Source organism: Acanthochromis polyacanthus, chromosome 5, assembly GCF_021347895.1.
Source record: "Acanthochromis polyacanthus isolate Apoly-LR-REF ecotype Palm Island chromosome 5, KAUST_Apoly_ChrSc, whole genome shotgun sequence".
NCBI classification, from domain to species: Eukaryota; Metazoa; Chordata; class Actinopteri; family Pomacentridae; genus Acanthochromis; species Acanthochromis polyacanthus.
In genome coordinates, this window is record NC_067117.1 from 11,496,044 (window position 1) to 11,511,306 (window position 15,263).

A 15,263-nucleotide genomic window follows, 5' to 3' on the forward strand; every position below is an offset into this window, starting at 1 on the left:
ACATATAAGACTTTAAAAGACAAGATCAATGCATCATTACAACCCTATTTAAGAAACATACTCATGTTGCATTTTTTGTTTCATTGTTTTTTTTATTTAGTTTTCCATTCTGTTGTGCTTTATAATTATGTTTTCTATTTTCTTTGCACTTGCATTTAATACAATAGGAAGTAAAAAAAAAACCCATTAATATCCTTATTTCAGGGTCCTGTGTTGGAATTGTCACATATGTTCATTGATTCATTGCTTTATAACTGCAGTTCTGTCAGACATTTGCTGTGTGAGTGTCTCTGCAGGCTCCAGCATGTCAGTGGCCCATTTGGAAGATTTTATGACTCAGTGCTTCTGCCCCAGGTCATTTTCAGTCAGGTGGAGTGCTGTTATCTTCTCATTTGAAAGACAATCACATTGAGATTCTGTTTGCTGTTTTACACGTCAATGGAAGCCTTTCAAAAGCAGCGGGCTGCTTTCAGCCTGTGTGTCAAACCCGGCACTCTCCTGAAAAGTGTCTGTGAGCTGCTGAGCTGCGACTCTTGCTCCTCCTCCACTCTGCACCAGAATACTACAAGTTATCTTTCAAAACATACTCCTACAATCTAAACAAAAAGCACCTTTTGATACTGCTTTTGATTCTCTTTCTCGTGTATGCTGTGTGGACTCCTGTCAACTCTTTGATAGGACACCGGATAATTGCAGAGGGTTGGGGGGAGCAGTTGGAGGTCCCAGCCATCTGTTTCTTAACTTTAGTCCAAAGACAGTGGTGATCAATAGTGATCAGGTAGCAGATGACACTCCCAATCAGACAAAAGGCACATTTTACATGACAGTACTGCTGTCCCACTGTGAAAAAACACACAAAAAAACCAAACTTGAAAACATAAACAGCCATGTCTGTGAATGTTCACTGCTCTTAAATAATATTATTTCTGATGATACTAAATCTAACTGAAACTGGGATTAGTGTGTGATATTACTACAAAATTGGATTGTTTAGTCTTGGTTAGATGGCACACAATCACCAGAAGAAACCTCATTTGACAGTTGTAGTAAACGCTCTCCCTCTCTCTCAACAACGAGGTCAACCGGAGCATTGATTCTCTTGTTTTCACAGGCAAATGTTATATAAATTTAGGTTACGGAAGACTTCCAGATTTGCAATTGACAGCTTCCAGCAATTGATATTGTCATGTATTGACAGCGTCACTGCTGCTTATGTGCTGTAAGCGTGACATAAACACTGAATGATGAAGTCAATACAAAAAAAGAGGATATTCATTCCACACTTATGTTTCCAGTAAATGCAGCAGTTGTTTGATGTCGGACAGATATTTCCTACATTCAGTGTGTTGCTTCTATGACTACATGCAGTGCTGTTTAAAAAAAACAAAAGTCTGACTATCTGCCACTTTTCAGTTGTTCCCGGTTCAGTAAGGCTGAAATAACCTTGGGGCACGCAGGCTCATTCTGCAGTATAGCGCATATACAATAGTCAGCAGCAGTGAAATGACTTTCAGACACAGTTGAGGACTAATCTGGGTTATAAAAGCTGAGGGAAAAGTTACCAGATTGTCTACAGAAGGAAAGCTAAAAGAGATTAAGATAAAAATACAATCTAAAGAGAGCACACAGATCCTCCATATGCCTCCTCTAAAGCTCACTTTGAAGCCCTGCAAAGGAGAATAGTCGCCTTTGAAGAAACAGGCCTCCAGCCACAACGGGCTGTAAAAACTTTTCCACTGTTGGGATTGTGGCCAAATAATGAATCGGAGCCAGGATCGTGCCTATGCAGAGGTATTTCTTGTGGCAGACTTTCGGTAGGAGGACTTATCAAAGTTTTGCCTACTGGCTTCGGTTTCCTGTCTCCAGAAGTGCTCTATTGTCTTAAAGGGCAAGATTGAAATGCACATTATGAACGAACACATTATGATTTCACTCCAAATGCAGTGACCTGTGCAAAGTGACCAGCATGATTGTGCTTCTGTCGAACTGGGATTCTTTCTTCCTCCTTATCAGGTTCATTAGCTGGACTTCCTCTGGCTGCACTCCCATTCCCAGGACCCTGTGTATATCTGCAGACAGAGGCGTCTATTTTTGGGCTCCATCAATCAAGTGGCCTTGTTATCATGAGGCACTTTATTGTGTATCAGGTCATATGTTGTTGTCTTAAGATTCTGGCACACTGAAAATATTAAATATTGCTACAAAGTTTGAACCTTTCAAAGCTGTAAACAGTAAGTAAAAACCAAATCCATTCTAAAATGTCAACAGCATAGAAGATGAAGACTGGTATCAGCATGAAGGCCTACAGCATATTTTAAATAGTGATTTGAGTTCATTAATATTCTTTGATAAGTTGTTTGATTGCGGGTCCAGACAGAAAAAAGGTCGATTTTTGCTTCCAGTCTTCTCAAAGAGTCTCAGGCCGTGCTGTGACTCACTGGAAACAACACTTTGCAGCAGGATCCCTCTGACCTTTTGATCATGTAATTCTATAAAGTTGAAGTGTAGCTATAGGAGAATGGCTCTCATGCGCTGGTTTTATTCGATCTTTAAATGACTTTTTATTTAACATTTCCCACATCTACTGCTTAAAGGTCATTTGTGACTTTAGGCTACATGGGCTTCAGTACTGACCTATGTACTGAGTAATGAAATAAACCGAAGAATGTTGAAGTATGACACAGTGATATGGAGCATAATATAAGACTCACCCAATAAATGAGTTCATTTACATCTCCCATTTTCACAAACTGCTAAGATAACACACATTTTGTTCCTTTATTTATATGTGGTCCTGTTTTACAGTTTCAGGAGAGGAAACTACGAAGGTGCGTGTTTGATTCTGCGTGTGGCTTATTTATAGATTAGATAAATCACTGTCTGCATTCGGATTTTTCAGGAAGAGAAGCAGAGCTCTCCAGGCTTCCTGTCAACAAGAGGAAGCAGCCGGTTGTTTTGGCTGTTTAAGTCAGTTGTTGGGGAAATTCATATCAGAATAGGGACAGAAAATATCACATGCTAGTGTTTAATGATGGCGAAGAAATAAACACATTATCATTTTAAAAGTACAAGAATAGATTTCTTGAAAGATTGTACAACATTTTGAATTTTGAAAGGTGACATGAATAATGTTGGTCTTACATGAAAGACTTTTGTCCTTAAATTGTGACTGAAGTTGATGCTGTGAAAGTTTACATTCTAGGGACTTGATCTGTGATAATCATCCATACATCCTTCTATGCACCGCTTTATCCTCATTAGGGTCGCCAGGGGCTGGAGTCTGTCCCAGCTGACTTAGGGCAAAGGCCGGGGACACCCTGGACAGGTCACCAGTCTATCACAGTGCTACACATAGAGACAAACAGTCACGCTCACATTCACACCTACAGGCAATTTAGAATCACCAGTTAACCTCAGCATGTTTTGGGCTATGGAGGGAAGCTGGAATACCCAGAGAAAGCCCACACATGCACGGGGAGAACATACAAACTCCATACAGAAAGATACCAGGACGTGAACCAGGGATGTTCTAGCTGCAAGGCCAAAGTGCTAACCGCCAATCCACTGTGTAGCCCCCGTGATAATCACTTCTATCAAAAAAAATATGACACTAGTAGTAAAGCCAGAAACCATTAAAAACTTGAAATGTCATTGTTTTTCATTTTTGTTTCTAAAAGTCCAGCTGTTTCATGTTTTATGGGTACGTTCAAAGCTCTGTTTATAATACAGACTACACAGCAGATGAGAAATTTGGCCATCTTCCAACAGCAGAGCAGACAGAGTATAAACTTTTATATGTTTACCATATGCTCGCCACTGTGACTTTCTCGGCTGTGACTTTCAGGCCGATGAAGTGGCCATTTGTCTCATCTGAAGTCAAACTCGACCAAAATCCTGACTCTGCTTTATGTCCAAACAGACACTCAGTGAGACAGGACGGTCAACTGTAACACAGCACACTTGTAGCCAGTATCGACTAAGCAAAGAAGGTTTCCCTGAAGTTTAACGACTGGCCAAGAACTGACATGTTTCTTTTAATCTCTGCAGTTTCTTCATATTCATTGCCAGACACACTAGAGACTTATTTCTAATGTGTTTACCTTGCGCACACTCAAATCTCAGCTTGCCTTTTTCAAGTTGGACACTCCAACCACAAGGCTGAGCCGTCTGAGTGCAGCTGTGATTAGCCACCAAGCAGCACTTGGCAGGGATTTGCCAATTGCGCTCTTAACAGGTGACCTCTCAGACAGTAATTCTACACTCTAACCTCAAGTCAACCTTGGCCAACTTTTATTGCCTTGACTTATGTGATTTTAGGTATTTTATCTTGTTAATGACTGCAGTATCTACAGTGAATGCGGTTGGATTATTAAAGCAAGTACATCAAAAAGCTGTAGATTAAAGTGTGTCTGCATATTATACTACAAAGAATCGTGTGTAGACTCCCAATAAATCTCCAAATAGGACAGATTTAATGGTATTTTCCACTCTGGTAATTTGTTTCTATGTTGCTCTAAGAGGAGTTTCTGTTAACTTTTTTATTTCCTCTTTCCATAGAGGTAACGTTTTCATTGGGGCATCTCTGTTTTTATTGTGGCAGTTCCACGACAAAAAAGTATTCCGTTTGTAATTGTTTCCAGGAATCAGTTTTGGTTTCAGTATTCTTGCTTATTTTTTCACTCCTGCTGTAAAGTGAATAGTTGACGTCACTTTACGTACAGACCGATACAGTAGATTGGCTTCAGTTTCCTGCCAGAGTTGTGTGACAGACATGAGAGAGAGGAAGGGAGGAGAGGGAGTAAAAATAGCCTGCATGCCTCCTTTGCATTGTGTAAAATCAGCATCTGCACACAAAAGCAGTCGTGAAAATTTCTGCCATGGGACCACTAAAGTGTGGGGCCATTTTACAGCCCAACAATGATGTTGTGTTTGCATTTAAAAGAGCATTTCAGGTTACAATTCTGCTCTGCCCATGTGAAGTTTGAGGCTGTACTAAAAATTCACTCTGCGCACATATTAAAATAGCTGACATTGCCAGCATTATGATGTACATCTTGCAAACAAAATGTGCTTTGTCTGCAAACTGGGACAAAGGACATAGACACCCAGTTAGACTTGAGGAGAAGTATGCCTCAAGTGTGTCTCCATAACCCAAAGCCCCATATGTGGTGGGAGTTGTGAGGGCTAGTCAAAAAGTTCCCCTTGGCTGCTCGAGCAGAGATAATTGGACCCAGGTTCAGCCAGAGTTTTGGTATTCACAGCTCGAGCCAAGTTTTGATCTTCACAACTTCTCTTACCAGACAGCCTGTGTATGCACAGGGTCGTCTGATTAAGTGACATATTTTGACTTATTTTATGCATGTAAGGAATTCTGACCCATTTCGGTCAGGTGATGTTTTGTCTGTAGGGTCCTGCACGTGTGGATAATGATGTTTAGGGTAAAAACATGCAGTGACTAATACCTGTCCAGTGGCAAGAGAAATAGATGTCTGCAGGCTTTACATTGATCTGTCTGGCTGTCAGGAGTTTATTTTGTGTCTTTGTTTGGAGGTCAGAGGTTGATCATATAGGAAAAAAGCCTTACAGGATGCCGAGTCACTTTCTGGTCATCCATAAAATCTGATCTCATGAGATGTGAGAGGTGTGACGGCATTCTTTAGGGTGACAGTGGACCCTGAGGCAGGAAAAGGAAATGACTTATACCTGTTTGTGAACTATCACTCTTTGTTCAGCTTCATTTGGACTCACAAGACTCTCACATTTCTCTTGTCTTTAGGCCTTGATGCATCAAATGCATTAGAACTGTTGACCGAACAACATCATCATACGTAGGAGACTTTAATGTTAAAGAACATAGTCATAGTAGAAGTCCTTTCATTTTTGCTGAGCCTGGAGTAAAGCTAAAGGAAGAGTCATTGGTCAGTAGGTCAATCTGTCAATTCAGTCTTGAATGTAATACCTCAACAACTAGCTTATTGTACTTATTGCTTTGTACAGAATTCTGGGGGAGTCCAGAGAATTTATTTTAGTGACTTTGCTGATCCAAAGATGTTTCTGTTAGTGCCACCAGCAGAGCACAAAAAATAGCAAAATGTCCTTCTTATCCACTGAAATATCCCAACATCTGTTCAATGAATGTGAACAACATTTGGTACAGACATTCCCAGTAGCGTCAGCACAGACCTCCACGTGTCACTTATCAATTCTAACAACTTTGGTGATCCCTTTGGTTTTTATCTACAGTATTAACATCATCAGGTTCAAATTTCAAATTGAGAGACCAATGCTTTATAAATAACTGCATAAATGTCAACATATTAAATTAAGATGATGACTGTACTAAACAGGAGCATGTTAATCGTCTCTGACTGCTACCTTTCTGACATTAGCATAAAGCCACTAGCATGCCTGAAGATGTTTAGTCTACTTTTATATACATGTTAAACTACAATTAATGATTATTTATCTTATCTGATGGGCTTAAATAGATTTTAGGCTAAAGTAAAGTAATACAATATATATATATATATTATATTATGCAAATATGAGTCCAGTAATTCCAAAGCTTGCTGTTTACAGCAATATAAAACAAAGGAAAGCAGCTAATTTTACATGCCAGAATGTCTCTATAGAAAAGATTCTAAAAGCTGCAGGAGACACTGACCTGCAATGTCTGAATTTCAGGAACTTCAAGTGCAATCTGGCAAAGTGTCTGCAGAAATTCCTATGTTGTTATTTCACTGCCTGGAGCAACACATTTATACTCACACAGACGCAGGTTTTATAAGCTGCATTCTTCAACTTCTTCCTCAGCATTTTTGTATTTATATCCTTTTCCCCAAACACCCTGTGCTACATGGCCATTTTTTCCTGCCACAGAATAATTGTGAAAATGTGAAGAGGAAGTCTGAAAGATGTAACTTGAGAAAAGCAAGAGAGTCGCTCCATCACCTACGAGGAAGAACCTTCTTGACCTTATTGAGGCTTGTTCGGGGTCTAATGATTGTTCTCAGCTGCTGTACAACGCAGCAATGAAAAATGCAGTCAGCCTGTCTTTGAGTGTCCAGGACTCTTGTTGTGGACTCAAGTATTTTCAGCACATCCTCACAGCAAGCAGTACTTCGTCTGTCAACTTTGTGTGTGTGTGTGTGTGTGTGTGTGTGTGTGTGTGTGTGTGTGTGTGTGTGTGTGTGTGTGTGTGTGTGTGTGTGTGTGTGTGTGTGTGTGTGTGTGTGTGTGTGTGTGTGTGTGTGTGTGTGTGTGTGTGTGTGTGTGTGTGTTGCTGTATGTGTCGTGTCTATCATCAGGTCGCAGGAAAGAAATACACCCTGTGGGATGACTTCCTCGTTGAGGGCAGACGCGGCGGCCAACAGGAAATGACCTTGGAAGATCTGTTCCAGTATATCAAGGTATGGCCTCCTTATTCCTCTCAGCGAGGAAGTACACACTTTCTTCACACCCGGTGCTTCTGGGTGCATTTTTTATGAATGTCTTTTTTTTATATTTTCCTAAACCTGCTCACCTTCCTCCAGTGCACACAATGCCTATTGTTTGAAATGATTGCCCGCTTTACACCTACCTTTATGACTTAAGCCCTTTTTAGACATGACATATGCAACATTGCTGCTTCACCGGTCCGTTAAAGTGACGGCAGTCTGTCATTCAGACATCAGTCACTTGTCCGACAAACCCGTAGAGAAAGCTGTAGTGTACTGGTGATACTCAAATGTTTATTTTTTTAAAAATGGGACAGTTGGTATTAATGAACATTTACGTATAAATACAAGAGTTTATATTCATGCGGCTAATTCCCATCTCGAGTCCCATTCCAGGTAAATTGTGTTTTGAAATTTAAATCAAGCTTGTCATTAAAAATTACAATGCCTGTTTCAATACAATACATACAGAAGTAAGAGGGTAATTTATAGTTTTTACCTTCTTAGTATACTTTTTGTACCATTTGAAACTTGTCATCAGTTGAGGATGGAGCCATTTTTGATTACAGGCTGCCTTGACATTGTTGTGCTTTTACTGTTCTGTGGCCTCATTTGTCCATCTTATCACCAGAAACACTGGACAAGAGCAACAAGTGATACTAAATGTATCCGCTACTCTGACAAATGTCAAGCTCTCACTGGCACTATATTGTAGAGCGTCACTCTATTAATTATCATGTTGTTTGCTTTTCAAACAGACAAACAGTTGTCCAGAAACTACACCATGTACACCATGTTATCTCAGTGTACAAACAGTATTCATTATGTTAGATAATTGTACTAACAGATAAAATGTAAACTCACTGTTTGTTAGTATGAACATGTCCTAATGTTGGTTTTTTTATTTCCATGTACGCATACAAACCATATGAAAGCTCCAGGAAACTGTCTATTTCATACATACAGTGTGATATATGTTATTTGCTACCAGTAAATCTGAGCACAGGACTCCTGGCCTGTTGTTATGCATGTGCATTCTTGCCCTTAAGACACATTTGGCTTTTTGATTCTGTTGGATTTCTCTCTGAGGACGCAAAGAAAAATAAACTGGCAAGTGTCCTTATTGCTCCAGATTTTGTTTAACCTTTGACCAGCTGGGTTCCTTTGGTTTGCTCGTGGAGATGCTGAGTTTCCTGAGCTGCTGAAGTTGTTTGAGGTCAAACTGTTGCAACTTCAGCTCTGCAGACTCATGTCTTTGCAGGAATTATGTTTGTGTAATGCATGCATGCAGTGCTCAACCTGCTTTGGTTAATATATTTTGCTGCAACTTTACTGAATTATTTGTCTTTTTGCAGGAAAAATACAGCTTGAATGTCTGCAGTCTGTTCTATGGACCTGCTGTCTTATACACTGGGCAAGAAAACAGGCTGAAAAAGAGGTATGTCCAGTTAAAACAGAGATACAGTACAACATTACACAGAGCTTCACATTTACACCCCTCCACACGAACATCCACAATAGGCCACGCTCCTTTGTTTGTTTAGATGCTAATGGCAGGATGAGGTGTTCCCTCTGAGACCCTGTTGACACACAAACATGCTTCAGTGAACGCAGATGATTGAGACACCTCCTCAGGTTTCCTTGTGTTTGTTGAGGAAAAGAATTGAGGACTTAAGTTAGTGTGAACTTTGTTTGTCCGTCTAAGAAGTCGGGCTGTTTGGGCCTGTTCAGTGCTGCAGCACATTAAATTAAGGTTTTATCAGCCTCCGGGATGTTTGACATGAATTAGAAGATTTGCTTTGTGAAATTTCCTCATCAGTTAAAGAAATGAATCACCACAGAATACAAACCCTGCGGGATGTTGTGACTCTTGAAGGTTGGAAAAGTGTAATAAATCAAGTTTAACCAAGTGGGTTTACAGGCAATAATTCACTGGGTAAATTGAAATATTAGATTAATTTAGCTTAAAACATCTCTTCAAACAAAACGTGCACATTTGTTTGCAGTTTTTGTTGTCCGGTCTCTGGGGAGCTGGTGTTGTGAGTAGATTAAGCTACAGGGGAGACAGGCAGAGTGTCGGCCATGTGGACAGCAGACTTACATTACAAACACCCCCTCCAGCATTCTCTTCCTGCCACAAGCTTCCTGTGGTCGGCCAGTGAAAGGGGAATGAAGAATATAAAAACACAGATAACACCAGAAATCACTCTAGGAAACAGTTACTGTTGTTTTATGTTGTGGTTGTTTTTCAAAATTCCCATGTGGCGTAATGCAGTTTAATACTTTTTTGTCTTCCTTAACAAGTTTGAAAGATATGAATCCTTGGTAGGAAAAAAAAAATAGGTCACACTTCTTAGTATCACTTAACAAAAAGCCTCATTAGTTTCCTAAAACTAAGTTAGTTTCAGCAAATCTTCCATAATGCTTTTCTTTGGCATTGTTTTCAGATGTGGATTATTATGCATTGCTGCTGAGTTTTTTCCAGCAGGATTGTGCAGTTTCCTGTTTTAATGATAAGAAAAGGGAACCTGAGTGGCTCACTGATGTTTTTCTTAATGTTTTTGGATGTTTGTTAGTAGGATCACTTCATCATTGGCTTCGGTCTTTTCATAAAATTGTTCATAATACAAAAGCAGAAAGTGAAAGATTGTTGCTTCCTAGCAGGAAAAAAGCTGTTTATGTCTGTGGGTGATAGAAAGAAATGTATGCAACATAGTTATATGATGTACCTGGTAGTGAGCTTTTTTTAGCTGCTGCATTTTCATTCCTAAACCTTTCTCAACTAAACTTACTTGATGTACACTTGTTCTGCAGTGTGTCCGAGGTGGTGAGGATGGTAACAAAGAAAGACATCCCTCCACATAAGAAGCTGCTGGAGCTGATCCCCTCGTTTTCTGAGGATGAGGACTGTGAGTCAGTCCCAACTATCAGATACTTACTCTTGTAATGCCTTCAAAAGTGGGAAAAGTGCCACATGGAGCTGCTGTAATGTGATGAAGCAAACTCAGCTCTCCTGCGGCATCATTTTCAGTACATTCTACTGATTTTAATGCTTCAGCTATTATTGACCAAAGTTGATATCTTAGTTATTTTTATGTCTTCCGCCTTTTTATTCCTGCCTTTTCATTCCTCAAATTTTGATTTTTGCTAGCACACTGCCACTTTTTATTGTTAATTACACTCAAAATTAGACTGATGCACTGAATAATTACTTAACCTGCCACAAAAATACAACAAAATGTGCATGGATTGATATACCATTTCTCATCTGAACACTTTTTTGTCTATTATATGACAAAAGAAGAATCTTATGCAACTGCTATTTTTTTTTAACAGAAACATTACTCCAAAGTTCTATTTCTTCATTTTTGGCCTTGGATAACTCATAAAATGCGTTTTTGGAGTCGGTTTAAGAGGTTGTGAAGATATTGGCACTGGCGAGTCAGTGCTGGTAACTAGGTTTAATTCAGGCCAGGCTGAGCACAGTATTGAATGGGTGGAGGCAGAAGACACTCGTACCACCATCCTCCACCCCCACATCCCCGAGGAATCCCTGATCTGTCCAGATTGGAGAAGCTGGAGTCATCTACGAGGCCTTCATCTGTCTTCAGATGGCTTTTGTGAAGGCTTTGCCACAACCTCACAATGTGTTTGACTCCACTCTCCCACATTCACATGCTGACATTTTTAACATGCTCTGCTTCCCATTTAAATCATGTCATGTGAATCTTCTCTGTAATTATTACTGGAGCTACTTTTAGATGTTATTTATTATCACTGTGAAACTGGGATTATGATACAAGCATGCAGTTTGTCAAACTGTTTGAACAAAAATGTAATAAAAGTGTCGCTGAGGAACTTGTTATGTCTGTGTACTTCACTAATAGACATCAGTTCCCTAACAGTCCCTTGGCTTTGATGAACACACCACACCCAACCCATTTTAATCAGAAAGTCCTGTATCATTCCCACAGTGCACAAGTCTCCACTGTGTTTCTCTGTGGACTTTTTAAACTATGATCACGATAATGAGCGGATTTCAAAAACTGTTATTTCAGCTATATTTCTGTCAAAAGATGACACAACATGCTGCATTGATGTCAGTGGCAGTATGTCTGCAGTACAATGTCTTATAAAGGGTTAAGAAGAAAATTAAATGTTTGGTTTTTTTGAATAAACAACATTAAATCCAGTGACAGATGGCTATAACATTCCGATTTTGGGATTTTTTAATACATTTCCAACACTTTTCACTGCTCACACTCAAGCAGCAACAGAAGATACTTTCATTAAATACAAGAAATTTTTGTTCCAGATGTATCAACATGAAAAAAACGGTCTTATTGAAATTTGCAGCATAAGATCAGTCCATAGGTACAGTTTTATTCAAATGTATCCGATGATGTCGTTGCATATGATGGGCTGTCGACTGCCTGTCTTCATGAGAGCAGTGAACTGGTAGAAGTCAGTGTCCAGTTGGTGCAGCCCTGTGTGGGACTGGTGAAAGAAAGGTTTGAGAGATTGGAGTCCCACCGGACAGGACAACCGTTTGGGAGCCTCTGCAGCTCTGTTGACCTTCGTGGAGTCCGCTGGCCTCTGCCTCATCTCCACACCTTTAGACATCCCTGCCAGCCTCCGCCGCATGTTACCCAAAATGTCTTTGGCAAGACGCCGACCTCCACTGGGCTTCAGTTCTGCTGGCTCAGGACAGTCTGGTAGGTCCATCCAGTTCTTTATTAGGTCAGCAAAACTGTTGTCCCCCAGAACCAGGGGTTGTCTGTTCCTGCTGCGACTCAGCAGCGAAGTTGTCCAGTCCTCCGGATCACTGGCCTCAAATGAAGTCCAGCGCTCCAGGCAAGCGTCAGACGTTGATTTGGGCCGAATGCGACCAGAAGGTCCTCTGTTTGTGCGAAGGCAGGCGGAAGAAGAGACTCGCACGTTTCTGGTCCTTCTCAGCACCACACCTTCATCCTGCCAAGAGGCCTCGGAGTAACCCGAGTCAAAGTCCACACTCTTCTCACTGCTGGGGGAGCCTTGTGCCAGCCGTCCATGCTCCTGCTGCTCCTCCTCCTCCTCCTCCTCCAGCGGACTGGCCAGGCAGCAGGCAGAGTCGTATGTGCTGGCCTCGCTGGCGTCGGAAACACGTAGACGAGTGAGTCGCTCCTGCTGTGCCCTCTGTTTGCAGAGGCGTGTGACGGCAAACGAGCGAACACAAGGTTCACTCAGTGGCCTCGGCCTGCTTATCTGCTTCAGGTCCTGCAAGGATCTCATCATGCACTGCATCTGGTCCCGGAGGCAGTCGGTAGAATCTCCTAAACAGAGCTGCACAATGAGAAAGAGACAAGCCGTTGTTGCAAAGAGGATTTTAATAAAGTGTATTTCAGTCAGCAGTTGTACCAAAAGAGCTTAAAGAAATATGTACTGCAGCCGTCCAGGGAGCTGTTGGGCTTCCTCCCAAACTATTCCATCGTGCCCCGGCCCGTTTAGCCAAGGCTTGAACAGTTCCTTGTGTTATTTCGACAACTCGGCCAATAAGATTTTTACCAGCTGAGATCATTCCGCTCTATGGTCATATAACAAGTGAGGCATTCCTGACAAACCTCAGAGCAGCTTTATGGAGACCATCCCAGGCAGTATGAGTCCAGAAAATGAAAAAAAAGCTCCAATTTAGAGCACAGGATGCACATTTTATTCTGTTAAAAAATCCCCCTGCCTGCTAAAGTTAGAGGGGAAGTCTGAACAAAGTGGAGCTGCATGTGGAGCAGAGAGTGTGCAGGCTCACATATCCTCTCTGGACCCCTCCAGCCGGCAGGATGTTGACGGGTGGATATTATAAAGCCGGAAATGACAGCAGCAATTTGGAATTAGACGAAGATCACACTCATTATGAATCATTATGAATCATCATCTTGCTTTTAGATGTGCTGGAATCAGTTCAGTGTAGTCGATGAAACAATTATTTAAAGTTAAATCTGAGCTTTAGAAGAATGAAACTAAAAAAAAAAAACAACTGATTTACCAGCTTTCCCTCTGTCAAAAAGCAGTAGAAGTTCATTTTTTAAAAGCTCTTCTAATTCTTAGTTTGCTGATTCTCTCTGCCCTGCCTGTGTTTGGTTTGGAGTAGTGAGGAAACCACAATGCCATGATGTTATCACAGCTGTGGGTGCTGAACCATTTGGCCCCTGAGGGATCTGACATACAGAGACGTCCACAGTGGGACTCAGCGGCCAGTCTGTCGCTTTTAAAATGCTCTGTTCTTCTTGGCTGCTTCCACACAATGGAGAGAGGTGATTCACACAACTGTATGCGTTTTGACAAGGACAGTCTGGTTTGAATTAAATGCGAGTTGAGGACTGGAACACCGTTTTACCAGGACAAACGAAAAACATAGCTACTACAAAAATAGTCTCTAGTGCCTTGTGCTGAGAACAATTCAAAAAGCCTTTTCATTTGCAATCACGAGCAAATCTCTGTAAAACATCTACTAAAAATGAGAAAAAAAATATGCTTACCATTGCTTGTGAGAAAGTGTTTGCAGTGGAGTTCAAAACTTTGTTCTTTTTTCTGGGACAAAAGAGAGAAATGCATTTAGAGCATGTACAACTATCTTAACACTTTATATTAGTCCTGCAGTAAAAGCACTCACCTTTGCATGCGGTTCAAACTTAATCCAAGCGCACAAGTCCAGAGACGAACAGCTGATCGGAGGTGAAGTCTCTCCTGCGTCCTCCTCCCTCCTCTGATCCACATGAAGGTCTGTCAGCGGACTTTCACAATGCTCAGCTTCTCTCCTCAGCAAATCAGAGCAGCGCATCACAAAAATCAGCCAATAGGAAGTCGCCTGAAACAAGATACTTCCTGGAGTAATTCCAGTGGTTCCCACTGTACGCACATCTGGAATTGAATGTTAATTTATTTATTTTTAAACCAAAAGTTCAACAAAGAAAAACGAAAAATGTCATATTTTATCAAAGATCAGTTTAATTAAATTCAGTCATATATTTGTAGCAATAATAAAGCCTACATATTTTTGCCTTACTTTCAAGACGCTTGCTTGTTTCAGTACATAAATCCTTTGCTTCAACCTCCAGTTCTCTAAAAGTTGCATGTCTGCTGTGACTAAGATCTCCTGTAGAGCTCTTCTGAATTCTACATGGCGCCGCCTTGTGGATCCTGCAGTCATCCTCCACAAAACCTTCTCACAGGTTTGCATACAGTTCATTCACCATTCATCTCCTAATGAGCCTTTTGACATGCAAACTATCGCATACAAACAGTGCATACAAGTTCCCATTTCATTCAAGAGCAATTTGCAGTTGAAGAAAGCCATTCATGACTTCACCTCCTCATCTCACCTCTGTGGATGCTGAATACGCTGTATTCAATACACTGTATTGTAATGCTGTATAGAGACTGTTATTTTATTAGAAAATACTCATTTACAAGCGCTGGCATGAGTAAAAATGAATTTGGGAAAGCAAAGGTAAAATCCCTCTTAAAGATTGGTCCTATGTGATTTTTAAGCTGTATATGATAGGTTGCTGTAAACGCATTAAAGTGGTGCATTTCACTATCAGCTGGTGGAGGTTTAGCTGGTTATTATTATTATTATTATTGGTAGTACTGTCTCCCTCCAGTCAGTGGCGGATCTTCCGTGGGGGCACGGGTGGGCAGTGACCCCCCCACCCCCCCACCCCTCAAAAAAAGAATTTTTCGTTGGAAATTTGCATGACCGATTCTCCGATTTCTGACGCTCCTGAACGCAATTTCGTTGTCCAACTGCACTTGAATGCACCAATGACGTTAGTTTGATCTTTTGATTGTATT

General features: G+C 40.9%; 2 protein-coding genes across 2 annotated transcripts in view; one reads left to right on the forward strand and one right to left on the reverse strand.

Annotated features, from left to right (window-relative positions):
* Positions 1–11,294, forward strand: part of uba7 (ubiquitin-like modifier activating enzyme 7) — a 33,812-nt gene extending 22,518 nt beyond the window's left edge. The window contains exons 22-24 of the mRNA XM_051948183.1: positions 7,308–7,409; positions 8,792–8,874; positions 10,251–11,294. Coding sequence (XP_051804143.1) covers positions 7,308–7,409; positions 8,792–8,874; positions 10,251–10,383 — 318 coding nt within the window. The 3' untranslated portion in view covers positions 10,384–11,294. The remainder of the gene's footprint in view (positions 1–7,307; positions 7,410–8,791; positions 8,875–10,250) is intronic.
* A 353-nt stretch (positions 11,295–11,647) lies between these two features.
* Positions 11,648–15,013, reverse strand: inka1b (inka box actin regulator 1b). Its single transcript, XM_022189304.2, has 3 exons — positions 14,083–15,013; positions 13,949–14,000; positions 11,648–12,758 (listed from the first exon to the last, which is right to left on the reverse strand). Exons 1-3 carry the CDS (start codon positions 14,184–14,186, stop codon positions 11,823–11,825), a joined length of 1,092 nt encoding a protein of 363 aa, XP_022044996.1. The 5' UTR covers positions 14,187–15,013; the 3' UTR covers positions 11,648–11,822.
* Between the last annotated feature and the right edge of the window lie 250 nt (positions 15,014–15,263).